This window comes from Somniosus microcephalus, chromosome 7, assembly GCF_052327205.1.
Source record: "Somniosus microcephalus isolate GS21.2 chromosome 7, FLI_Smic_1.0, whole genome shotgun sequence".
NCBI lineage: Eukaryota > Metazoa > Chordata > Chondrichthyes > Squaliformes > Somniosidae > Somniosus > Somniosus microcephalus.
Window position 1 is genome coordinate 13,736,142 of NC_140993.1, and position 15,972 is coordinate 13,752,113.

A 15,972-nucleotide genomic window follows, 5' to 3' on the forward strand; every position below is an offset into this window, starting at 1 on the left:
TCGAGTACAGAAGATTAAGGGGTGATCTGATTGAGGTGTTTAAGTTGATTGAAGGAATAGATAAGAGTCGATGGAGAGATACTATTTCCTCGGGGGGGGGGGGGGGGGGGGGAGTCCAGAACAAGGGGGAATCACCTTAAAATTAGAGCCAGGCCGTTCAGGGAGCAATTCGTCACACAAAGGGTGGTGGAAATCTGGAACAACCCCCCCCCCCCCCCCCCCGCAAAAAGCTGCTGAGGCTGGAGTGGGGTGTCAATAGAAAATTTCAAAACTGAGATTGATCGCTTTTTGTTGGGCGAGGGGTATTGAGGGTTACGGAACCAAGGCGGGTAGATGGAGTTAAGGTACAGATCAGCCGTGATCTCATTGAATGGCGGAACAGACTGGAGGGGCCGAATGGCCTCCTCCTGGGCCTCATGTTCCTGCTCGATATTCAGCAGCCTCCACCCGCTTCCTTATGTAATTACAACACGAAAGCTGGCAGAAACTTAGCACTTTTTGGCACGACGCTGTGCCTTCAGCTCAGAGCCTGGTGTACAAAGTGAGAGTACATTCGGCCGTAGCAGTGAGGGAGCTTGTGGGAGTGGCATTACAACAACAACAACTTGCATTTAACAGCGCGCCTTTTAATGTAGTGAAACATAATTCCCAGGAGTGTTAACAGACCACCGAGCTACCTAGAGAGATACTAGGATAGCAAGGAGGTAGGTTTTAAGGAGTACCTTAAAAGGAGGAGAGCGAGAGAGAGATATAGAGGCGGAGGCACGGAGAGGTTTAGGGAGGGAATTCCAGAGCTTGGGGCCCGGGCAGCTGAAGGCACGGCCGCCAATGGTGGAGCGATGGAAATCGGGGTGATGCGCAAGAGGGCAGAATTGGAGTAGAGCAGATATCTCGGTGGGGGGGGGGGGGGGCGGTAGAATACGCTTTACTTTCCATCTGACTAAGCTACGTCTAAAATGGGAAAATCAATAGGGCCACTGGATGGAAAGTGAATAAACAATCCACTCCTCAGCATCAAAATAAAATACAGACCAGCCACCCCACCGTACAGTGTGAGGAGAGAGAATGTAATACTGAGTGCTTAGAACTTGATGGGGGAAATGGCCACTAGTAAGTATTTCATTCACAGGATCTGGGCGTCGCTGGCGATGCCCGACATTTATTGCCCATCCCTAATTACCCTCGAGAAATGTAAGAAGTCACACAACACCAGGTTATAGTCCAACAGCTTTATTTGAAGTCACAAGCTTTCGGAGCGCTGCTCCTTCGTCAGGTGAAGTGCCTGGTGTTGTGTGGCTTCTTACATTTGTCCACCGAGAAGGTGGTGGTGACCCACCTTATACAACCGAGTGTCTCGCTCGGCCATTTCAGAGGGGCAGTTAAGAGTCAACCACATTGCTGTGGGTCTGGAGTCACATATCGGCCAGACTGGGTAAGGGCATTAGTGAACCAGATGGGTTTTTACTGATACTAGCTTTTTTATTCCAGATTTATTTAATTAACGGAATTTAAATTCCCCAGCTGCAGTGGTGGGATTTGAACTCACGTCTCTGGATCCTTAGTCCAGGTCTCTGGATTACTAGCCCAGTGACATTACCACTACACTGCCACACCGGTTTCTATTCACTGTTCTACACAAGATGTTAACCACATGAAGAAAACAACCACTTTGGTGTTTGAAGTAGATGAAACCAGCAATTTGTTACACCATAGATCACCACTGCTCATCGTAATCTCACCAACACTGCTGCTCACTCACACTACACACAATGATTCCATACTAGTGTGATGCTGTCACTGGTGATACTCACACTTCAATCCTCTTACACTAATAACCCAGACGCGTGCGTGCGCCCGCCCGTCCGTGGATGAGTGAGCGTTTGGTTTTTTTCATTCTCGGGATCTGGATGTCACTGGCAAGGCCAGCATTTATTGCCCATCCCTAATCGCCCTCGAGAAGGTGGTGGTGAGCCACCTTCTTGAACCTCTGCAGTCCGTGTGGTGAAGGTACTCCCACAGTGCTGTTAGGTAGGGAGTTCCAGGATTTTGACCCAGCGACGATGAAGGATCGGCGATATACTTCCAAGTCAGGATGGTGTGTGACTTGGAGAGGAACTTGGAGGTGGTGGTGTTCCCATACGCCTGCTGCCCTTGTCCTTCTAGGTGGAAGAGGTTGCAGGTTTGGGAGGTGCTGCCGAAGAAGCCTTGGCGAGTTGCTGCAGTGCATCTTGTAGATGGTACACACTGCAGACACGGTGCGCCGGTGGTGGAGGGAGCGAATGTTTAAGGTGGTGGATGGGGTGCCAATTAAACAATTTAATAACATTCAATAGATGGTGAACAATAGAAATCTTCAGGCTTATTGATGAAAATAATCCTATGTTTCACGACAAGCAAAACAAACATGGCCCACCAGGTGCAACAATACGATTACCAGTTTGCTTTACAAAGAAAGGTTAGACACCTGTAAAATAGGGCAACATCCTGATACCTGGGATAACACAAGACTAGTTTCACTGGGGGAAAAAAATCAATTCACGATTAAGTCGTCAAGTTGAAAGGGGAGAATATGCCATTATGGTGCATTTGTTTTGATGGTTTTCATACTGGATGTCTCCTTCATACAGTTTGGAGGATCGCGCTTGCGATTTAAAACACCGAAATAAAAATGGCAGCATTCCGATGACTGCCGCTCCGGGTATTACTGTCCTATCCTATCTCTAATATCCTTCAGCCACCCCCTCCTCCCCGCCCCGAGCTATCTGCGCTCCTCTAATTCTGCCCTCTTGAGCATCCCTGATTATAAATCGCTCAATCATTGGCGGCCGTGCCTTCTGTTGCCGAGGCCCTAAGCTCTGGAATTCCCTCCCTAAACCCCTCTCCGCCTCTCTTTCCTCCTTTTAAGACGCTCCTTAAAAACGACCTCTCTGACCGAGCTTTTGGTCACCTGCCCTAATTTATCCCTGTGTGGCTCGGTGTCAAATTTGTTGTCTTAAAATACTGCTGTGCGATGCGCCTTGGGACGTTTTACTGCTTTAAAGGCGCTATATAAATACGATAGCAAAATACTGCGGATGCTGGAAATCTGAAATAACAGAAAAATCTGGAAAAACTCAGCAGGCCCGGCAACATCCGTGGATGTTTCCAGCCTTTTCTGTTGTTATTTCTATATAAATACAGGAAACTCTCTTTTACCGGCACCTAAATAAACCGGAAATCTCTGTTAACCGGCAAAATTCAGGAGTAGGTTCAGATAAGTTTTACTTCATATTAGTGGCCGTTCCTGGATCTGTGGCTGTGTAACTGGGGTTCGTGCACTTGTTGCTAAGCAACAGGGACGCTTGGTCTGTGGCCGGAGTTCCTGCACTTGTTGCTAAGCAACAGGGACGCTTGGTCTGTGGCCGGAGTTCCTGCACATGTTGCTAAGCAACGGGGAAGCCTGGATTTGTTGCTGTGTACGGAGCTCTCGTACCTTTTAAAACTATACCTCTCTGTAATCCGGACTTTTTGATAAACCGGCACCACGCCGGTCCCGTCGGTGCCGGATAATAAAGAGCTTCCTGTAAAAGTTGTTGTTGTTTGGCGCCGGACACAACTGAGGATCCGAGCAGCGGTTACCTGGCTTCGATCCCTCGGGGACAGAGCCGTTCCAAACTGGATGCAGAAACTCTGGCCGGTTATCGTTCATATCAATGACATTTATAACGATGTCAATCGGATTCTCCACCTGATTTCCATTCAAGTCCACCGCGTGAGCTCGTAGCTGCAAGACAACAATCACATCACAACATCATCTGAGAGCGCGCGCGCGCTACGGAAACCCTCAAAACTAACAAGACTTTCAAAACACCGGGCCACAAATGTCGTGACTCGTGGCCAAACCCCCTTTAATCCGGATCCTTTCTAAGGAAGTAGCTCTCCCCGCGCCCCCCCCCCATCCCGCGCTTCAGAACAATATTTTCCAACATTAAAATACGTGGCATCAGCATTTGTTGCCAAGTCTAATAACTTTTTTTGAATGGCAAAAAAAAATAATTTCCGTCAAAAAGAAAATCTAAAAACTTTGCGGAACGGTATCTTAATGTGTGAAGCCGGTTCGCATAGCGACTGTAACAAGGCCCCCTGACAGCCAGGGATTTTATTTGGAGTAGGGTCATTTCAAAGTTGCTTCTGACAGACATAAAATCAGAGCGCAAAAGGAGGCCATTCGGCCCGTCGTTTGAAAGAGCTCTCCAATTAGTCCCACTCCCACCCCCCTGCTCTTTCCCCACAGCCCTGCAAATTTTTCCCCTTCCAGTATTTATCCAATTCCCCTTTTGAAAGTTACTACAGGTAGACTATCCTTTATCCGAAAACCTCGGGACCAGCCGCGTTTCGGTTTTCGGAAAATTTCAGATTTCGGAAGGTGGGTCGGCGGGGGGGGGGGTCAGCGTCGGTCCGCGGGGGGGTTCGCAGTCGTGGCTTGTCCGTCGCTGCTAGCCTGGAATGCAATGAAGTTCCGCATTTCCACCAACAGGTCCGCTCAGCGTAAGTCGGCGGGGGGGTCGTGCGCACGACTTACGCTGACCCTCTGCTCAGCGTAAGTCGGCGGGGGCCCGCAAGGGGGGGGGGGGGGTCGCTCGCACGACTTACGCTGACACTCTGCTCAGCGTACGCCGGCGGGGGTCCGCGGGGGGGTCGGGGTCGGCGGGGGTCCGCGGGGGGGGGTCGTGCGCACGACTTACGCGGACCCTCTGCTCAGCGTAAGTCGTGCGCCACTCTGGTCATGTCGTGCGCACGACTTACGCTGACCGAAAAAACCTTCGGTTTTTAGAGGGTTTCGGTTTTCGGAAGTTCGGATAAAGGGTAGTCTGCCTGTATTGAATCTGCTTCCTTTCAGGCAGCGCGTTCCAGATCACAACAACTCGCTGCGTAAAAATAATTCTCCTCATCTCCCCTCTGGCTGTTTTGCCAATTATTTTAAATCTGTGTCCTCTGGTTACCGACCCTCCTGCCACTGGTAACAGTATCTACTCTAGCAAAACCCTCATGTTCTAAATCTTATTCAAAAACTTACATGGTATGAAGCTATCTGTTCCCGATCCAAAGGCTTGGTCACAGCTAGCTCCCCAGAGATCGGACTAATGCTAAAAATCCCAGTAGGTGGTTGATCAGCTCCTGGTCCTGTAACACTGTAGCGTAACGAACGGTTTTTATCACGATCAGATCGGATCTGGATGCCCAGAGAGGAAAAAATATATATTTTAGCGACATTAATTCATAAAAGAACATGGATTTCTATATAATTGCAAAATACTGCGGATGCTGGAAATCTGAAATACCAACAGAAAATGCTGGAAATACTCAGCAGGCCAGGCAGCATCCGTGGAGAGAGAAACAGAGTTAACGTTTCAGGTCTGGGACCCTTCATCAGAACTGGAAAAAGCTGGAAATGTAACAGATATTGAGCAGGTGCAGAGGCAGGGGGGGGGGGGGGGGCGGGGTGTTTAGGAGGGGAGGAAGAAATAGAAAGAACATCCTGTACTTTTGTAAGAGGCAGGAAAGATAAAATGTTGCAAATGGGAATGGCAAAAATCATACTGCATGAAAAATGGGGGCAGGGATAATTATCTGAAATTGTTGAACTCAATGTCGAGTCCAGCAGGCTGTAAAGTGCCCAATCGAAAGATGAGGTGCTGTTCCTCGAGCTTACGTTGAGCTTCATTGGAACAATGCAATAGCCCGAGGACAGAGAGATCAGAGTGGGAGTGAAGCGGTGAATTAAAGTGACAGGCGACCAGAAGCTCAGGGTCACCCGTACGGCCTGAACGGAGGTGTTCCGCAAAGCGGTCGCCCAATCTGCGTTTAGTCTCCCCAATGTAGAGGAGACCGCATCGTGAGCAGCGAATACAGTATATTAAATTGCAAGAAGTACAAGTAAATCGCTGTTTCACCTGGAAGGGGTGTTTGGGGCCCTGGACAGTGGGAAGGGAGGAGGTAAAAGGGCAGGTGTTGCATCTCCTGCGCTTGCACGGGAAGGTGCCAGGTGAAGGAGCAGGGCTGTTGGGGGTGATTGAGGAGTGGACCAGGGTGTCGCGGAGGGAGCGGTCCCTTCGGAATGCTGAAAGGGGAGGTGAGGGGAAGATGTGTTTGGTGGTGGGATCACGTTGGAGGTGGTGGAAATGGCGGAGGATGATCCGTTGAATGTGGAGGCTGGTGGGGTGAAAGGTGAGGACAAGGGGAACCCTATCATGGTTCTGGGAGGGAGGGGCAGGGGCGAGAGCAGAAGTGCGGGAAATAGAACGGACACGGTCAAGGGCCGTGTCAACCACGGTAGAGGGGAATCCTCGGTTGAGGAAAAAGGAAGACATGTCAGAAGCACTAGTATGGAAGGTGGCATCGTCAGAACAGACGCGGCGGAGACGGAGAAACTGGGAGAAAGGAATAGAGTCCTTACAGGAAGCGGGGTGGGAGGAAGTGTAGTCCAGGTAGCGGTGGGCTTGTAGTGGATGTTTGTTGAAAGCCGATCGCCAGAAATGGAAATGGAGAAGTCAAGGAAGGGAAGGGAAGAGTCGGAGATGGACCATGTGAAGGTGAGGGCAGGGTGGAAAGTGGAAGTAAAGTGAATGAACTTATCCAGTTCAGGGCGAGAGCAGGAAACGGCACCAATACAGTCATCGATGTACCGGAAAAAGAGGTGAGGGAGGGGACCCGAGTAGGACTGGAACAAAGAATTTTCCACATATCCCATGAACAGGCAGGCATAGCTAGGGCCCATGCGGGTTCCCATAGCAACACCTTTAATTTGGAGGAAGTGAGTGGAGTCAAAGGAGAAGTTGTTCAATGTGAGAACAAGTTCAGCCAGGCGGAGGAGGGTGGTGGTGGATGGGGACTGATTGGGCCTCTGTTCAAGGAAGAAACAGAGCGCCCAAAGGCCGTCCTGGTGGGGGATGGAGGTGTAGAGGGATTGGACGTCCATAGTGAAAAGGAGACGGTTGGGGCCAGGAAACTGGAAACTGTTAAAGTGATGGACGGCGTCGGAAGAGTCGCGAATGTAGGTGGGAAGAGACTGGGACAAGGGGAGAAAAAATAGAGTCGAGATAGGAAGAGATAAGTTCCGTGGGGCACGAACAGGCTGAAACGATGGGTCTACCAGGGCAGTCCTGTTTGTGGATCTTGGGAAGGAGGTAGAAGCGGGCTGTGCGAGGTTGGGGGACTATGAGATTGGCGGTCATGGAGGGAAGATCTCCAGAGGAGATGAGGTCAGTGACACACTTGGAAACAATGGCTTGATGTTTGCTAGTGGGGTCATGGTCCAGGCGGAGGTAGGAAGAGGTTTTGGAGGGTTGGCGTTCAGCTTCCGCATGGTAGAGGTCGGTTCGCCAAACAACAACAGCACCACCCTTATCAGCAGGTTTAATGATAATGTTAGGGTTGGATTGGAGAGAATGGAGTGCTGCAAGTTCAGAGGGAGTTAGGTTGGAGTGAGTGAGGGGGAGCAGAGAAATGGAGACGGCCGATGTCACGTCAGCAATGAAAAGATCTAGAGGGTAGAAGGCCAGAGGGAGGGGTCCAAGTAGAACGAGAATTTAGAATGCGGGAGAAAGGATCAGCCGTGCGGGGAGAAGACTCCTGGCCAAATAAGTGGGCACAGAGACGAAGGCGGCGGAAATAGAGCTCAGCATCGTGCCGAGCTCAAAATTCATTCAGATGGGGGCGTAAGGGGATGAAGCTCAGACCTTTGCTGAGGACTGATCGTTCGGGGTCAGAGAGGGGAAGGTCAGAGGGGATAGTGAAAACACGGCAGGGGGTGAGACTGGAAGAAGGGATCGGATCGGAGGAAAGTAACGGGGAAGGTGGTTCTGGGGGGGCGTTGGTGTCCACGAGTTGACGAAGTTTGCGATCCTTGACATCAGAAAGGAAGAAAAAAAGTTTTTTGTTGACCAAACGCAGATTGGGCGACCGCTTTGTGGAACACCTCCGTTCAGTCCGTACGGGTGACCCTGAGCTTCCGGTCGCCTGTCACTTGAATTCACCGCTTCACTCCCACTCTGATCTCTCTGTCCTCGGCCTATTACATTGTTCCAATGAAGCTCAACGTAAGCTCGAGGAACAGCACCTCATCTTTCGATTGGGCACTTTGCAGCCTGCCGGACTCAACATTGAGTTCAACAATTTCAGATAATTATCCCTGCCCCCATTTTTCATGCAGTTTGATTTTTGCCATTCCCATTTGCAACATTTTATCTTTCCTGCCTCTTACAAAAGTACAGGATGTTCTTTCTATTTCTTCCTCCCCTCCTAAACCCCCTCCCCCCCTGTCTCTGCACCTGCTTAATATCTGTTACATCTCCAGCTTTTTCCAGTTCTGATGAAGGGTCCCAGACCTGAAACGTTAACTCTGTTTCTCTCTCCACGGATGCTGCCTGGCCTGCTGAGTATTTCCAGCATTTTCTGTTGTTATGGATTTCTATAGCTCCTTTCATTCCCTCAGGATGTCAAAACTCGCTTTACAGCCAATAAAGTACTTTTGAAGAGCAGTCACTGTTGTAATGTAGGAAACACGCACAGCAAGCTCCCACAAACAGCAATGTATTAATGACCAGATCAGATCTGGTTGAGGGATAAATATTGGGCAGGGTACCAGGGAGAACTCCTCGCCACCCCACCCCCCCCCGCTCTTCTTCAAAATAGTGGCAATGGTATCTTTCAGGGACAGACAGGGCCTCGGTTTAACGTCTCATCTGAAAGACGGCACCTCTGACAGTGCGGCGCTCCCTCAGTACTGCACCTCCGACAATGCGGCGCTCCCTCAGTACTGCACCTCCGACAATGCGGCGCTCCCTCAGCACTGCCCCTCCGACAGTGCCGCGCTCCCTCAGCACTGCCCCTCCGACAGTGCGGCGCTCCCTCAGTACTGCCCCTCCGACAGTGCGGCGCTCCCTCAGTACCGCCCCTCCGACAGTGCGGCGCTCCCTCAGTACCGCCCCTCCGACAGTGCGGCGCTCCCTCAGTACTGCACCTCCGACAGTGCGGCGCTCCCTCAGTACTGCGCTCCCTCAGCACTGCCCCTCCGACAGTGCGGCGCTCCCTCAGTACTGCCCCTCCGACAGTGCGGCGCTCCCTCAGTACTGCCCCTCCGACAGTGCGGCGCTCCCTCAGTACTGCCCCTCCGACAGTGCGGCGCTCCCTCAGTACTGCCCCTCCGACAGTGCGGCGCTCCCTCAGTACTGCCCCTCTGACAGTGCAGCACTCCCTCAGTACTGACCCTCCGACAGTGCGGCGCTCCCTCAGTACTGCACCTCCGACAGTGCGGCGCTCCCTCAGTACTGCCCCTCCGACAGTGCGGCACTCCCTCAGTACTGCCCCTCCGACAGTGCGGCGCTCCCTCAGTACTGCCCCTCCGACAGTGCGGCGCTCCCTCAGTACTGCCCCGCCGACAGTGCGGCGCTCCCTCAGTACTGCCCCTCCGACAGTGCGGCGCTCCCTCAGTACTGCCCCTCCGACAGTGCGGCGCTCCCTCAGTACTGCCCCTCCGACAGTGCGGCGCTCCCTCAGTACTGCCCCTCCGACAGTGCGGCGCTCCCTCAGTACTGCCCCTCCGACAGTGCGGCGCACCCTCAGTACTGCCCCTCCGACAGTGCGGCGCTCCCTCAGTACTGCCCCTCCGACAGTGCGGCGCTCCCTCAGTACTGCCCCTCCGACAGTGCAGCACTCCCTCAGTACTGCCCCTCCGACAGTGCAGCACTCCCTCAGTACTGCCCCTCCGACAGTGCGGCGCTCCCTCAGTACTGCCCCTCCGACAGTGCGGCACTCCCTCAGCACTGCGCTGGGAGTGTCAGCCTAGATTTTGTTGTGCTCAAGTCTCTGGGGTGGAACTTGAACCCACGACCTTCTGACTCAGAGGTGAGAGAGAGTGCGACCCACTGAGCCACGACTGACACCAATAAAAAGATATTAGTTACTATAGCAACAATGCCTACTCTGGGGTGGTTATGAGCTTATACTGCGCTATAGCACGCAGGTTAATAAATCCCTTCTGCTTGAAGGGATTGTGTGGGTATTTTTTTATATATTAAACCCATGAATGTGAGGAGGTTTTAATTTAATGATTCATCTTGAACCAACAAGAGTGCTGAAGGTCGTCCAGAATTTTATGGGGGGGGGGGGGGGGGGGGGAAAACATCTCTGTAAAAATGTTTTCTGCAAACCTCGGACTGGATTTTACCAGCCCGGAGGCGGCGAGACTGCCGGGAAAATCCCGCTCCCAACCCGCCTCCGTGCCATCTTCCCGGAAGGCGCAGGGACCCGTCTTCTAAAGGTGGGAAGGGGATTAGAGCCAATTATCTGCCTGTTAACAGGTAGATAACAGGCAGTTTTGAGGCTTATCCCCATTTCACACCTGCAATTGCAGGCTTCCCGACGGCTGCGAACCTTGCCAGGGTCAGCGGGGTTGAGTGGGGTCAAAATGTCTGCTGTCGAGGTGAGTGATGGGTGCAAGTGTGGACAGGTAAGTATGAGAGGCGAGTGTAAAGTGTTGGAAAAAGATTCCTTACCTTTGCTGCTTCTTGCAGGCTTCAACCCTTGGGGATCCGGAGGTGCCTCATCTCAATGGCAGAGATGACAGAATGGCTGCTGCCTTCTCACATGTAGCAGCCATCTGCTTTCAGCTGAGGAGAGGGGTTTTGGTGAGCCTTCTGTGCAAGGGCTCACCTTAGAACAGAGGTTGTCAGTGTTTGACAGCTTCTCAAACGTTTGACAATTCATCTGTCAAAAAATTTGCAACAGATGAAGCGTCATACGCGTACGTCCTGTGTCACGGGCTCTCTCTTGATTGGCCAGTAGGGCGGGCTTAACAAGGTCAATCAAGGGAAAATTGCGTGGGTTGGTCAGACGTCGCTGGGGGCGGGACTGATACTTGAAAACCAGCAGTCCCGCCCCCAACGACAAAATCCAGCCCCTTCGTACCTATGCCCAGGTGAAAACCCACCTGATGCGCAACTGAGGCAGCAAGCTTGACGTCACTTACCCTGACCAATTCCTGCGGGAAAGGACCTCGAGAGTTTTCAGGCACGTTGATTGGAGGGATGACCCAGTCTCTCTTTAGGCGTTTCAGCTGACCCTGGCTCTCTGGCTGGAGCTGCGGAAACACGATGTCTGGAATATTCTGAGGCAGGGCAACACTACTGGACTTCCAGCTCTGTAGATTTACAAAAAAAACAATAATTAGAATATTTTAAGTATACTAAATACATTTGCTTACCACAAAGAACGGGCGACTTTTTTTTTTGTTTGTCTTCAGCTCTTGTGGGGCCGAGCTTCTCTTGAATGGGCAAGAGAGTGTACATATTGGGAATTCAGGCACGTGCCTCATTTTCCACCCATCCGTTCACCTGAATTCCTGATACCCACGGCCAGCGAGCGAAGCTCTTCACCAAGAGCGAAGAAGAGGGAAGAGTTATCCCGATAGATACCACAAATCATAAATGTTGCTCCTGGTTGACCAGCTACTATAAACCGCATCCCAGTTACAAAAATCCTCCTGCATGTCAGAACTTCTAAATCACCACCCTGTCAAAAATAAGTAAAGATTTTTTGCATCTGTGGAGGGAGAGAAAGAGCGGCAATGTTGCAGGTCGATGGCCTTTCGTCGGAACTGGTAGACGTCAGAGACTTAACAGCTCTTAAGCGAAGCCTTTTGGCCTTTTTTCAACTTCGCAGTTCAGATTGGAGGTGGTAGCCACAAATGGGGAACATGGCCAAGCAGAGGAGTGTTGTCTCTATTGTACAGACTTGGATTTGAGGCCTGTTACTGTTCACAAGGGACTTGGAGGAAAGCGCTTGTATAGCTGTAGCATGGCTTCTTACCCCTTGTATTCTAGTCCTCTAGATATAATGGCCAGCATCCCATTAGCCTTTCTGTCATTTTTTGTACCTGTCCATGGACCTGGACTCCCCCCAAAGTCTCCTTGGACCTCCACTGCTTCTAGCTTTTCACCATTTAGAAAGTAACCCTATTTGCATATCCTTTCTCCCTCATGTGTTTATCCAGCTTTCCCTTGAATGCATCTGTGCGATTCGCCTCAGCCACTCCCTGTGGTAGCGAGTTCCACATTCTCACCACTCTCTGGGTGAAGAAGTTTCTCCTGAATTCCTGATTAGTGACTATCTTATATTTATGATGATCCCCGGTTCTGGTCTCCCCCACAAGTGGAAACATCTTCTCTACATCTACCCCAACAAACCCTTTCATAATTTTAAAGGCCTCTATCAGGTCCCCCCTCAAGCTTTCTCTTTTCTAGAGAAAAGAGCCCCCGCCTGTTCAGCAGTGGTGTTGGGGGGAGAGGGGGAAGAAAGAGAAGGAAGAGAAAGAGGGGACTGTTGCTAACTCGGGGAGGAAAGAGAAAAACCCTAGCAATCTGAAGCAAATACAAAGCGGTACTATTCTGCACGTGTATTAACATTTAAGGTATAACCTTGTCAGAACTGCAGTACTTAATACTAACACTTCAAAAAAGAATAAATCATATTTGCTGAAGAATGGGAATTTAATTGCAGCATTGTTGAATAAAAGAAGTGCAGATGACATTTAGGAATTAGTTAGACGTAATATTTAGGAAAGGCAGTTGAATGTTAGCAGATAAGAGGCCCATTCCAACGCACTCCTGGCCGGCCTCCCACATTCCACCCTCCGTAAACTTGAGCTCCTCCAAAACTCGGCTGCCCCGTGTCCTAACTTGCATCAAGTCCCGTTCGCCCATTACCCCTGTGCTCGCTGACCTACATTGGCTCCCGGTTAAGCAGTGCCTCGATTTTAAAATTCTGAAAAAGGGTTAGACCCGAAACGTTAACTCTTTTCTCTCCACGGATGTTGCCTGGCCTGCTGAGTTTTTCCAGCATTTTCTGTTGTTATTTTTAAAATTCTCATCCTTTTTTTCAAATCCCTCCATGGCTTCGCCCCCCCCGATCTCTGTAATCTCCTCCAGCCACACCCCCCCCCCCCCCACCCAGAGATATCTGCGCTCCTCTAATCCTGCCCTCCTGAGCATCCCTGATTATAATCAATCACTCAACCATTGGTGGCCGTGCCTTCGGTTGTCTAGGCCCTAAACCTGGAACTCGCTGCCGACGGAAGTGGTGGAAGCGGAGAGACTCAATGTTTTCAAGGGGAGACTGAATAGGCACTTGAGGGAAATAAACTTGCAGGGCTACGGAGATAGAGCGGGGGAATGGGACTGACTGGATTGCTCCACAGAGAGCCGGCACGGACTCGATGGGTCGAATGGCCTCCTTCTGTGCCGTTATGACTCTATGGCCTAGAAATTGGGTATAGCCCCGCTTGGGGCGTTAGAATTGGCGCAGCGCAAAGTTTATAGCCAGACGCAACTTATCGCCACCTGGCGCGATATTGGGTTGCATCACCCCTAAAGGTGATTGAGGCGCAAATTCAGGCGTTACACGGGACTCCTAAGGCGCTAAACTTCCGGCGCAACCCAATATCGGAGCGGACGGGTGCAGCGCAGGTGCTCTCAATTACCGATGACCACGAGACTTCCAGGTGCCGGCCAGCTCTTAAAGGGGTGGGTCAGTCAGCTTCAGCATCCACACTCTTCGCCTTGCAGGCCTCAGAATCGGCGCCAGCCCTTCTCTGGCTCTAAAATCATGGACCAGATGGAGGTGGTGAGACAGAGAGCAGGAGCGCTTCACCAATGAGGCTCTGGAGCAATTGGTGGCCGCAGTGGAGCGCTGGCGAGATGTTCTCTACCCAGACAATGGCAGGAGGCCAAATCATAAGGACTACTGACGAGCTTGGAGGGATGTATGCCAGAGGGTCAACTCCAGCAGCATGGTGACCAGGAGCCCTGTCCAATGCAGAAAGAAATTCAACGACCTCACTCGGGTCGTGAGGGTGGGTGTTGTTTCTGCAAACTTCTGCATCCCTTCATTTGCACCTGACTTTATGGCTACAGGGTGGCCTGTGCCCCATTGGCCATCTGCCAGCAAGCACCCATGGCCCTTTCTGGGCACACACATGCACATTTGACTCAAAGCATCATGTAAGGGCTCTTCCACCATGGGGGGCAGGAGATGATCACTCAGGGCATCAGGTAACATAACTTCCCCTCCTTTCCCCTGCAGTCCAAGCTGGCGAGGATTGGCAAAGACCAGCTTCGCACCGGTGGAGGACCTCCACAAGTGGTCACTCTCACGGATCTCGAGGAGAGAGTCCACCAGATTCTTGGAGGATGTCTGAGTGGTCCTGTAACCACTGCAGCTGCCGACCCCCTTTTACAACGGTCTCCTTCCACTTGTTCCCCCCGCCAGCATGCTTTCTCACTGTGGACCCATGTCATAGCCTTGCCGCAATCTGGCATCCCTTGCTGCCAAGCTGCCCTTTTGCTAAAGCCACTCTTCCACCTCCCTGTTTTCAGATGCTGCATCACCAGCTCGGGAGACGGGCCCTCAAGCTGCCAGTGCCTCCAAAGGCTCAATGAGAAAAGTACTGTCCAACAGAAGGTCAGCAACTCTCTCCAGCAACGATCAGAATGGCCAGCCCAAATGGCTGCAGCTTTTATACTAGTGCTGTCCCCTTTAAATAGCGCTCCCAGAGTCCGAGAAGGGCCTGGGAACGCTCCACCCAACTGTCACTAATAGCGCCAGGCGGAAAGGTTGCGGGCGCTACCGAATATCCGGTCCGGGGCGCCAAAAAGGCGTTGCACTCTGAAATGACGTCATGATCTGTCTGCGGCCGCGGGCGCGCGCAAAGAGTTAGCGCCGGCGCGAAAAGGATACTCAATATGGGAGGTGGCGCTATATTCACTGCGCCCGCCCGAAAGTTGGGTAATGCCCCAATTCTCGGGCTCTTTAGGCGCAAATCGCTGGCGCTACCAACCGAATTTCTAGGCCTATGACTCCTCTACCTCTCTTTCCTCCTTTAAGACGCTCCTTAAAACCTACCTCTTTGACCAAGCTTTTGGTCACCTGCCCTAATTTATCTTTATGTGGCTCGGTGTCAAATTTTCTGTCTTAAAATACTCCTGAGAGGCGCCTTGGGACGTTTTACTAGGTTAAAGGCGCTATATAAATACAGGTTCTTGTTGTTATCCATCATATGCTTTACTTCCACCTGAGACACTGTCTGACGTCAGTCTCCCGCCCTCCATTAACGACTACTTCTTCAGGACTGCTACTCATATCCCGTTCACCCACTGAGCTCGCTGACCTACACTGGCTACGCTTCGAGTTTAAAATTCTCATCCTTGTTTTCAAATCCCTCCATGGCCCTCGCCCCCTCCCTATCTCTGTAACCTCCTCCAGCCCTACAACCCTCAGAGATCTCTGCACTCCTCCAATTCTGACCTCTTGCGCGCATCCCCCGATTTCCATCGCTCCGCCATTGGTGGTCATGCCTCCAGCTGCCTGGGCCCCAAGTCTTTCTTTTTCTTTAATTCTCTTGCGCATCCCTGATTTTCATTACCAACCCCCCACCCCACCCCCCATTGGTGGCCGTGCCTTCAGCTGCCTGGGCGCTAAGTTCTGGAATTCCCTCCCGAAACCTCTCCGCCTCTCTCTCATCCTTTTAGACACTCCTATTTTTGGTCACCTGTCCTAACATCGCCTGATGTGGCTCGGTGATAATCGCTCCTGTGAAGCACCTTGGGATGTTTTACTACGTTAAAGGCGCTGTATAAATACAAGTTAAACGTTTCAGGTCGATGACCTAGGGACAGGAGGAGGCCATTCAGCCCCTCGAGTCTGTTCCGCCATTCAATGAGATGATGGTTGATCTGTATCTCAATTCCATCTACCTGCCTTGGTTCCGTAACCCTTAATACCCTTTACCCAACAAAAATCCACCAATCTCAGTTTTGAAATTTCCAATTGACCCCCCAGCCTCAGCAGCTTTTTGAAGGAGTTCCAGATTTCCGCTGTCCTTTGTGTGAAGAAGTGCTTCCTGACATCACCCCTGAACGGCCTGGCTCTAATTTTAAG

The 15,972-nt window shown here is 51.4% G+C and overlaps 1 protein-coding gene across 1 annotated transcript in view; it reads right to left on the bottom strand.

The window, feature by feature from the left end:
• Nucleotides 1-15,972, bottom strand: part of cdh2 (cadherin 2, type 1, N-cadherin (neuronal)) — a 238,540-nt gene that overhangs the window by 61,207 nt on the left and 161,361 nt on the right. The window contains exons 3-5 of the mRNA XM_085992259.1: nt 11,009-11,179; nt 5,057-5,212; nt 3,619-3,763 (exon numbers count right to left, since the gene is read on the bottom strand). Coding sequence (XP_085848385.1) covers nt 3,619-3,763; nt 5,057-5,212; nt 11,009-11,179 — 472 coding nt within the window. The remainder of the gene's footprint in view (nt 1-3,618; nt 3,764-5,056; nt 5,213-11,008; nt 11,180-15,972) is intronic.